Below are 10,883 nucleotides of genomic sequence, written 5' to 3' on the forward strand. Positions count from 1 at the left end.
GAGAAGGAACACAAGGGAACTTTCTAGGGGGCTAAGAATGTTCTCTATCTTGAGCCAGGTTGTGATTACATGATGATACACATTTGTCAAAACGCATTGACATGTGCACTGAAGTCTGTCATACAGTGCATTAGTCTGTCATACAGTGGTGGCTTGTGTGTTGCTGTGATGCTGGAAGCTATGCCACCAGTATTTCAAATACCAGCATGCTCACCTATCGTGGACAGATTTCAGTGGAGTTTCCAGACTAAGACAGACGAGGAAGAAGCCGGGTGATCTACTTCTGAATATTATCCAGTAAAAACCCTATGGATCACAACAGAATACTGTACGGTATAGTCCTGGAAGATGAGCCCCCTAGGTTGGAAGACACTCAAAATACACAGCGGCCACAACAATGGACTCGAGCATGCCAGCGATCGTAAAGATGGTGCAGGACTGGGCAACAGTTCATTTTGTTGTATGAAGGGTCGCCATGAGTTGGAGCCAACTTGATGGCACCTAACAACAACAACTCTGTATAAATTAAACCTTGATAAAGTGGAGTTAAGGAAGGAAACCAGGGAGAGCAAGAGGGATGGAGGGAAGGATGGAGGAAGGGAGCGGGGAGAGACAGAGGGAGAGATGGAGGGAGGGAGAGACAGAGGGAGGCATAGAGGAAAGGATGGAGGGAGGAAGTGGGGAGAGACGGAGGGATAGAGGGAGAGATGGAGGGATGGAGGGAGAGATGGAGGTATGGAAGGAGACAGGGAGCAAAGGAGGGAGAGAAAAAAGGAGGGAGAGTGGGAGGGAGGAAAGAAGGAGAGAACTCCCTGAGGATGGGGGTCTGGTGGGTCCTGCTCACTGTAAACCCCCAGTGTCTGGCTTATAGTAGGTGCTCAACGAACACCTGTGGAATGAACAACTGAAGCTCCCCACCCATGCAGGACAGACAGGAAGAAACAGAATGCAAGTCCTGTCACTTCCTTAGGAGAGACTTACTGCTTAACTTAAAGGTATAAAGTCTGAAGGACTCAGGACAGTGAAGGGCTGTCAATCCTGACCCTGCTCTACCCCAGCTGTGTGGCTGTGCACAAGTCCTTTCCCTGCTCTGAGCCTCAGCTTCCTCACCTGAGAAATGGGGAGCACCACCGTCCTTACCTGACGATGGATACTGAGAGAGTGGCTGCCACCCAGGAAGCCCTTTGGGCACGGCAGCCCACCTAAGCCAGGAGCGTGGGGAGGACTGGGCAGGACCACGTCTAAGTGTCTGACCCAGAGTAAGAACTTAGGATTGACACATCCACCCTTCCTGTCACCCAACAGTGTGCTCAGGGGACAGAGGCATAAGTCCTCCCAGTACCAGCTCTCTGGGAGCCCCAGGGTCACAGGCATAGCAGTGGGGGACCTGGACTCCAACCTGGCCTGGACGCTGACCTGCCATGTGGCCTCAGGCAGTCCCTTCCTCTCTCTGGGCTGCAATCTCCCTAATGGGCTTGGGTTAGGCCAGGGGTTGCATGTGGCCTCAGGCAGTCCCTTCTTCTCTCTGGGCTGCAATCTCCCTAATGGGCTTGGGTTAGGCCAGGGGTTGGTGAACATTTTCTGTAAAGGGCCAGAGAGCAGATATTTTCAGCTTTGTTGGTCATTTGGTGTCTATTAGAGTACTTAACTCTGCCACTGTGCCACACAAGCAGCATAGATCACATGTAAACGAGCGGGCGTGGCTGGACCAGAGGCGCCTCTGAAGCCCCCTCCTGCTTGCCCCGCTCATAATGAAAGCAGCTTTCCCGCATGCAACACTTACGCTGTGCCAGACACTGGGCTCAGCCCCTGACATGAATGATCTCAATGAACTCCCGCAGCAATCCTATCAGGCAGGCACTATCATTTCATCCCCACTTCACAGACGGAGGAATTGAGGCACAGAGGGGCTGGGCAACTTGCCCAAGGTCACAAAGCAAGTAGGTAGTGGAGCCAGGGTTCTAAATAAGCGAGTGTGTCTCTCCGGTATGCGTGTGCGCTGTGTGTGTGTTGTGGGGGTGAGGGGGAGTTGTCTTGCAGGGAATCCTGGCCCTAACTGGAACAGCGACCAAAGCTGGTCACAGAGCCTGGCTCATGAGCCCCTCCCACCCTCGGAAATTGGCTGTGTAACTTGCCAGCGCAGTCCCCGCCTTTTTGTGACTGCCCTGGAGCACCTGCTGCCCTGGCAACCGCCATCAGCACCCTGAGGTTTTCTTAGTGGCTCAGGACCGTGTTCTCTCCTAACTGAGCTCTCTCCTGCCCGTTTCAAAGCACGTGCTTTACAGCCCCCGTTTTGGACGAAGGGGGAGGAATTCTTCATGCAGGGGTGGGGGCTTCCCACAATCACGAACCACAGTGGGCAGCCCACCTGCTAGCTCTGGACGGAGGGGTGCTGGGGCCACGGTGAGCACCCTCCTCTCCACAGCTTCACTGAAACCCTGGTGTACTGGGGGCAGGTGCCCTGACTTTGTTCTGCAGCTCAGGGTATTTTACGGAGTTGCTACCTTAGGAGGCAGAAAGATTCTTCTTCAAGTGTGTTCATCGTGCCGCTTCCTGGTGCCGGAACCTGTCTGTCCATCCTCCCGTCTATCCCCCGCCCAGTATTTACAACACCTACTCAGGGCAGGTCTTGTGCTGGGACAGAGAGGAGCCCAGGCTCTGACTTGGGGAGCTTGTGGCACAATAACAGCAGGGAATCAGAGAGACGCAGGCTGTCAACATAGCGAGAGGGATACCAGGATGGAGGCTGGACCGGTGCTGATGGGCGGGCAGGCAGGCTGCATGTAAGAAGCAACATCGGAGCATCTCAGAGCGGCTGGGACATAGAGTTCTAGGCAGACAGGAAAGGCTGGGTGAGGACAGACGGGGAGACTGAGAGCATCTCTGCCTGGCATTCAAGGTCCCCATGAGAGGGGCAGGGACAGGCTAAGCAGGGCCAGAGGAAGGGACCAGATGGCAGATAGCTGGAGGATGAAGCTGGAGCTCATACCGATCCACTGCCCTTCAAATGCTTTCCTTGTTTACCCGTAAAAAAAAAAAAAAAACAAAGCCGCTGCTGTCAAATTGATTCTGACCCACAGCGACCCTACAGGACAGAGTGGAAGTGCCCCATAGGGTTTCCAAGGAGCGGCTGGTGGATTTGAACTGAGAACTTTTTTTGGTTAGCAGTCGAGCTCTTAATCACTGCACCACCAGGGCTCCAAATCTCTACAGAAGCAGACTGCCACATCTTTCTCCTGTGGAGCAGCTAGTGGGTTCAAACTGCCGACTTTCTGGTCAGCAGCTCTGTGCTTAACCACTGTGCCACTAGGGCTCCTCCCTTGTTTACAGGAGGCATCATTCCCGCCCCCCCACCCCCGTTTTAAAGAGAAAGGAGCTGAGGCTCCAAGAAGGGAAGGGATCTGCCTGTGGTCTCCCGCTAGGGAGTGTCAGAGCTGGGACCTGAATCCAGTCTGGCTGCCTCCAAAGCCCACACTTCTCATCCCCACCCTGGATGAGCTCCCTTTTTCCTCCTAGGGAAGAAGGACTCAAGGGGATCCAGGTGGGGGCTCCAAACCTCTGCAGGGCTGTGCACGGGCCGAGGGAGGCCCTGCGACCCATGGGGGCAGCTGTCAGAGAGGAGGAGCAGGTTCTCATCAATATGTGGCTTCTGGTGCAGGCACATACGACCTCTCATTTAATCCTCAAAACCATCACTATTTCACTTCCCTGGTGGGAAGCCTGAGGCTCAGACGTGTCTGTGACTTGTCTAAGGGCTACTGAGGGGTATGTGATCAGGTCAGAATCTAACCAGTTCAGTCTGGCTCATTAGCATATTGTTGTTAGGTGCCCTCGAGTCTGTTCTGACTCACAGACACCCTATGTACAACAGAAAGAAACACTGCCCGGTCCTGCGCCATCCTCACAATCGTTGCTATGTTTGAGCCCATTGTTGCAGCCACTGTGACAATCCAACTCGTTGAGGGTCTTCCTCTTTTTCGCTGACCCTCTACTTTACCAAGCATGATGTCCTTCTCCAGGGACTGGGCCCTCCTGATAACATGTCCAAAACACATGAGATGAAGTCTCGCCATTCTCGTTTCTAAGGAACATCCTGGCTGTACTGCTTGCAAGACAGATTTGTTCACTGTTCTGGAAGTCCATGGTATATTCAATATTCTTCGCCAACACCATAATTCTTTGCCAACACCATAATTCAAACGGGACAATTCTTTTTTGGTCTTCCTTATTCATTGTCCAGCTTTCTCATGCATATGAGGCAACTGAAAACACCATGGCTTGGGTCAGGCACACCTTAGTTCTCCTGTGACATCTTTGCTTTCTAACACTTTAAAGAGGTCCTTTGCAGCAGATTTGTCCAGCACAATACATTGTTTGATTTCTTGACTGTTGCTTCCATGGGCGTTGAGTGTGGATCCAGGTAAAATGAAATCCTTGACAACTTCAATCTTTTCTCCATTTATCATGATTTGCTTATTGGTCCAGTTGTGAGGATTACCACATAGATATCCCTAAATTCACAGAGACAGCTTTCTCCTCAATAGAGTTTTCAAATATTTAGACTACTCTAGCATGGAACTGGAGTCCCTGGGTGGTGCTTGGCTACTAACTGAAAGGTTTGAGTCTATTGAAAGGTGCCTCAGAAGAAAGGCCTGGCAATCTATCTCTGAAAAATCAGCCACTGAAAGCCCTATGGAGTGCAATTCTACTCTGACACACATTGGGTCGCTGTGAGTCAGAGTCGAGTGTTTAACATGAAACAAAGGACTGTTTTCCCCACTAGACTCCAAGATCCACGACAGGGCAAGGACCGGGTCTACACACCCATCAGGGATCCTGGCACGCAAGAGACCAATAAGGACTTGTAGAATGAATGACTGTTACAACAGACAGTGAGCTCCCCATCACCAGAGGTATGTAAGCAGAGGTCAAAGAACTACCCAGAGATGATGATTGCAGAACACTGTAAATATAATTAATGCCACTGAATTGTACACTTAAAAAAATGAAAATGGCAACTTTTATATTATCTATGTTAAAAACAAAACTACTTAGAGAAAGGGATGCAAGCATCTGTTGGGAGCTTTTAAGATCCTTTTGAGAACTCAGATCCGGACTGTGCACTGCTGGCCCTTAGATTCCTTTCTCAGGTCCTCCCAGGGGCCTAATCTCTCTTTTCTTCAGCCAAAGCTCCTCCTCGCACTGCATTACCAGCCAGGCAGAGCACAGGGCTCCTCACAGCAGAGAAGACAGAGCTCTGTTGTGGGGAGCAGAGGAAGGAGACTCTGAGCCTGGTTCACCACGTGCTTCTACCAAGCAGAGGGGTCCACTGAGCCTGGGCCTCAGGAAAGAAGCCAATGAGGCCAGAGCACCGACAGGCAGCCGCAGACTCCCCCTTTCTGGCCAGGCTCAGGACTTCTGAAGCTCCCGTGAATGGTGAGCTACTCAGTACCATCAGCCCTCTCTGAAATTCAGCCCTCATGTGGCCCCCTCTGGGGAAGGTCCATATGGGGTATGGCTGAGACTGGTCTTATGAGTGGAAGGGCCTGACCATCTGCAGCCAAAGATTTCACAGATTCATAGTGGTCCCCCAAACACACCATGCTTCTCTCACCTCTATACCTTGCTTAGGCTGTTCCCTCCTTGAACTGCCCTTCCTTTGTGCACCTGCCAAACTCTTATCCTCCTCCTTCAGGGCTTAGCTCAGGTATCATTTTCTCCAGGAAACACATAAAACACTTAGCACAGGGCATTGTTGTTTTTAGCTGCTGTTGAGTCAACCCCGACTCCTGGCGACCCCACTTACAATAGCATGAAACAACGCCTGGTCCTGCACCATCCCCACGATTAGCTGTAAATCGGACGTTGTGATCCACAGGGTTTTCACTGGCCGATTTTCGGAAGTAGATCACCAGGCCTTTCTTCCTAGTCCATCTTAGACTGGAAGCTCCACTGACACCTGTTCAGCATGATAGCAACACACAAGCCTCCACTGACAGACAGGTGGTGGCTGCAGCTGAGGTGCATTATCTGGGAATTGAACTGGGTCTCCTGCACGGAAGGTGAGAGTTCTACCACCGAACTCTGCCACTGCCTCCTAGGGCAGGATGCAGCACCCAATAAACACTCAATAAATGTCAGCTGCTGATGTTATGGTGTTCATCTTCTTTTTACTCCCTGACTCTCCTTGGTCCTCTTTGCTCACATGGCTCCCTGCGATTCCCTCCACAGCATCCTCATAACTTCATATTTACAACTGTCTGTTTAACTGTTTCTCTCTCTCTCTCCCACTAGATTATAAAGGTTGAGGGGAGGGAATGTGACTTTTCTCTTTGTTTCCAGTATCCAGCACATAGAAGGGGCTCAGTAAATATCTGAAACCAAGAGAGCTCTTAGACCCCACTCACAGCCTATTGACTATTACTTTACACACAATTCCAACCTGGCACAGTAGATACAAAGTCTAAGGAGGATGTTAGAGGCTGCCATTACCGACGATAACAAGAAATGACAGCTAAAGTGAAAGACTGCAGAGAAAAATTATACTCAGCTTATAAAGCATTGCAACTTTGGGTCACAGGTTTGAGGCACAGAGCTGCTCCTAGCACAGCAGTCACTGAGGTTGACAATACTACATATACACCATGGGCCCAGACATTCCCTGGTATTCAAGGTCCTGGCTGAAAACCCTCAAAAACGTTAAATTACATTCAGTCTCCTGTGCAGTGGGACAAGTGCTGGACTGGGGTCACAATCCTGGGTCCCTTCTGGGGCTCTGCCAACAACATGCTGGGGACTCGGCCAAGTCAGCCTCTGTATCTGGGCCTCGGTTTTCCCATGTGATAAATAAGGCAGCTGAACCAGACAGTTATTCCCATTTTAAGAATTTCCTGGTTTTCTGATGTTGAAAGCAGAGACATGGGTAATTACATTTTAGCAACATTCCACTCAAAATCATTCAAATATTAAATGAATGATGGTTTGTGGTTTCCAAGGGTTCAGCTCTCGGCTTTCTGGAAAGCTCAGCTGTACCAAATGATCCTCATCCTAGAGATTCTGCTCTGCTCTCCTCTTCCTCCCTCTCGCCCAGCTGCTCCCAAGTGCTGGCTGGCTCTAGAAAGTTTCACAGAACTTGACAGCCCGGGGACAGGATTGAGGGGCCAGGTACTTACTAAAAACAGGTGCCGGGGGCGTCTGTTTTTTCCTGTTACTTTCATCAGCGTCCCTTCCTTCAGAAACTCCTGCGGGAAGAGAAGCAAAGCTCAGTGATCAGGCCGATTCTCTGAGCTGTCCCAAAGAGTGTGTGTGTGTGTTGGGGGGAGCAACAATTCTCCCTCGCTGCCAGGGACAGGGGAGGGAAGCCGTTGAGTGGAGAAAAATTATAATTTCCCCCAAAGAATCAGAGATGAGCTGTGGGTGAATTCCCAGCTTGTAAGTGCTACTCCATGTATGCAAGAGAAGCCAGTGAAGATAGTGAGGCTCCCTGGCCTTCCAGGAGCACTCTGCCAAGTATTGTACCAAGCCCCAGACACTGTTCTGGCCAGAGTGGTCCAAACAATGACTCCCTCCCTGGTCTGCCACCATAAGGAAAGTAACCGTTCACAACACAGCCTCTGAAGGTTTGCTAAAACAGCTGAAGACCTGTGAACAGTTGCTGCAGGCCCCTTAATTCTGGAAGATACAAAAGGGTGCTTAATATTTACTGAACTGACAACCTAGGCCAGAATATCCTAGGCCAGTGAAATCCATGCTAATTTTGAATAAAATCTCCTGACCACAATCCTTCATCCCTTTATCTCTTGTACTTCATGGGCTACAGCCGGTAATGAGCATATTTTTGACCATTTATTGAGCTGACGTTTGTTTTCCATTTGGAAGCTTAAGAGTGGGTAAACTTGTCTCTTGATGAATGTTATTTTTAAGATGTTTTGTTGGGGCTCTTGAGAGAGAGTTTTCCTGCTTTCCCAGTAACTCCAGGGAGCACTGAACCCAGCTGGCGTGCCCGGAGAGCAGACGCACGCGTGGAAAAACCCAGCAGAGGCAGCCGATGGGTCTGGGTGAGCCCAGCAGAGCCAGCATTCCTCCCTCCCTTCCTCCATGGGTAAACAGCACCTGCAGCCAGGCCTGTCTGGGGCCAGCCCAGCTGAACAATGGGGCTTATCGGAGCCTCGCCTGCTTGCCAGCCTGACCGCCCTCTGCCCCTGCCCATGGCAGCACTCACCCTTCCTGGCTGGAGGAGATCCCCTTGGCCCCGGACACTGTGTTCAATGTGGACCAGCTTCTGCAGATTTTCCTGTGGGCAGGAGCAGAGACAGGGGGAAATGGTCAGGCCAAGGGGTCTTATCTCCTCTGCAAGGGGTGGCATTGCTCCTGTTCAGAGAAGGAAAACAAAGCCCAGAAAGGCCTTCTCAAAATCTCACCTCTTGTCAGCGGCAGGCCTGGAACTTGTGCCCAGCTCTGTAGGATGCCAAGCTCTGGGCTGTCCACAATCAGGCAAGCCCTTTCAGACCTAGGTCCTGACACCACCGCCTTTCTGTGTGCTATGGGGATGGTCATTTGACCTCTCTGTGGCAGCCTAGACCCCTGTTTGTCTCCAGGCCACCGCCCCTACTCTATGCCTGTGTCCCTCATAAGGCCTGCTGTATCGAACTTCAGTAATCAGGGGCAACAGATGCCCAAGGCCAGACTGTCTCTCCTGGCTTCCAACCCAGGGTGAAGCCTTGGAGGGACAGTAACCAACACAATGCACCAGCTTTGGAGGAAGCTGGTTCTATGCCTCTTGATGCCTCATGCTTAGAAACATAAGTGTGCTTGGAATTCCTTGTCAGTCCCCTGCTGGCTTATCTTAAATATGTAAGGTGGCATGCCTCCCTCTCTTACAAGGTACCTAAAGTGCCTGTAAGGTAGCACACCTCTGTCTCCTCTCTGTACAGCACCCCATTATACTAAAAATAACTATCATAACCATGTACTGAGCACCTACTGTGTGCCAAGCCCTGTGCCAGACACTTTATGTACCTTGTAAGACCCTGTGGGACAGGTGCCCCTTGAACCTTATGCAGGGTCAGGTTCTAACGTCAGCTAATGAGTTAAAAATTGTGTGTACAGAAACCACCTTGAAAAGTCCTTTATGTTGTCCATGATTTTGAGCATAAAATCCTACACATTAAAATACGTAACAGTTCTGCTTCCACTTATGATGTACAAAGCTGCAAGAGAACATTGCTCCCATGCTAACAATGAGAAAAAACCAGATAATCTAAAAAATCATAACTTTTCTGAAGCCTATCAGAGAGCTGAGGTTACCAGGCAAGCAACTGAACGGAATTCCAGAGCATGACAAGCCCCACCAAGAAGACACCAGCACAGAGCTGTTGCAACTTTGGTAATACAGGAGGAAGAGGTGGCTGGCATAGTAGAGGGAGAAAAGAAAGCAGCTAAAATGTTAATGAATTCGTAAAGGTCAAGCCCAGAAAAAGATTCTATGCTTCTGGATGAAAGGTAGAAGCAAAAGCTGTTTGCCCCTTGGAGAGGGGGAGGAAATCTCTTGGGCCCAGTACAAAAGAGAGGTCAGCTACTGCTGGGGAGGGGCAGAAATGGTCCAAGACAGATACAATGCACAGTATGGCTGCCATCGAGGGGTGGTGTAGGAATGCTGAGAGAGCTTGGCCCACAGACCCTACTCAAGACTAAGGTTTGTACAGGACAACTGAGAAATCTCCCTTGTGCCGACCATAAGCCTAATACTGATAACATGAAATAGCAGTCTACCTCTGAGAGAGGTAAGAACATGAAGAGAGATCCCTTCTATGGTACAGAGATTGTTAAAGGCTGAGGATGGAGCAGGAACATGAGAAAAACTCCCTAGCACTGTAGGCTCCACAAAAAGCACAAGGCAGCAGTAGCCCACTGCTGGAGGAACATGAAATCTGTGGTGCACTGAAGGTAGTAACAAAACCCAGACCCAGCTCAACTACTGACTAGATTGACTCAAGCCTCCACACTAATGGCAACCATTTCTAGGTATAAATACTATTTATTTACCTGTCTCTACAGTTCTTCTATATAATAATGTCTGGCATTCAACAGAAAATTATGGGAAACACAAAAGCAGAAGAAAAAAAAAAAAAAAACCACTACCAACAAAAATTCATTGTCAAGAGATAAACCATCCAACAAAACAAGACTGAGAGGTGACACAGATGTTGGAACTTTCAGATAGGGACTTTAAAATAAGTATGAGTAACATGTTAAATGATCTAGTAGAAAAGGTGAACAACATGTATGAATAGGTGTAGAGTTTCAATACAGATGGAAACTATAAAAAAGAGTAAAATGGAAATGTTGTAAATAAAAAACACAGTATCAGAAATGAAGAACTCCTTTGACGAGCTTAGCAGCAACCTCAACACAGCTGAGGAAATAATTAATGCACTTGAAGATAAATCAGTAGAGTTTATCCAAACTGAAACACAAAGAGTGAGGGAAAAAAGAACAGAGCATCCAAGAGCAGTGGGACAAAATAAAATAATCCAACATATGTGTAAATGGACTCCCAGAAAAAAAAAAGAAAGAATAGGGCATCTGAAGAGGAGGACAATTTATAGCAATAGATGCACACATCAAAAAAGAAGGGACAAAATCAAAACATTAACTACACACTTTAAACAAATAGAAAGAGAACAGCAAAAAAAGCCCACAGCCACTAGAAGAAAGGACATAATAAAGATCAGAGCAGAAATAAATGAAATACAGAAGAGGAAAACAATAGAAAGAATCAACAAAACCAAAAGGTGGTTCTTTGAAAGGATCAACAAAATTGACAAACCACTGGCCAGACTGACAAAAGAAAAACAGGAGAGGATGCAAATAACCCAAATAAG

At 49.0% G+C, this 10,883-nt stretch overlaps 1 protein-coding gene across 2 annotated transcripts in view; it reads right to left on the bottom strand.

Annotated features, from left to right (window-relative positions):
- The window catches only part of FGD5 (FYVE, RhoGEF and PH domain containing 5), a 130,943-nt gene that overhangs the window by 17,254 nt on the left and 102,806 nt on the right, over positions 1-10,883 (bottom strand). For both annotated transcript variants that reach the window (XM_023741704.1, XM_004368362.1), the window contains exons 11-12: positions 8,222-8,293; positions 7,173-7,241 (exon numbers count right to left, since the gene is read on the bottom strand). In XM_023741704.1, coding sequence (XP_023597472.1) covers positions 7,173-7,241; positions 8,222-8,293 — 141 coding nt within the window. The remainder of the gene's footprint in view (positions 1-7,172; positions 7,242-8,221; positions 8,294-10,883) is intronic.

The sequence above is a fragment of the Trichechus manatus genome, unplaced genomic scaffold, assembly GCF_000243295.1.
Source record: "Trichechus manatus latirostris isolate Lorelei unplaced genomic scaffold, TriManLat1.0 scaffold00001, whole genome shotgun sequence".
Classification (NCBI taxonomy): domain Eukaryota; kingdom Metazoa; phylum Chordata; class Mammalia; order Sirenia; family Trichechidae; genus Trichechus; species Trichechus manatus.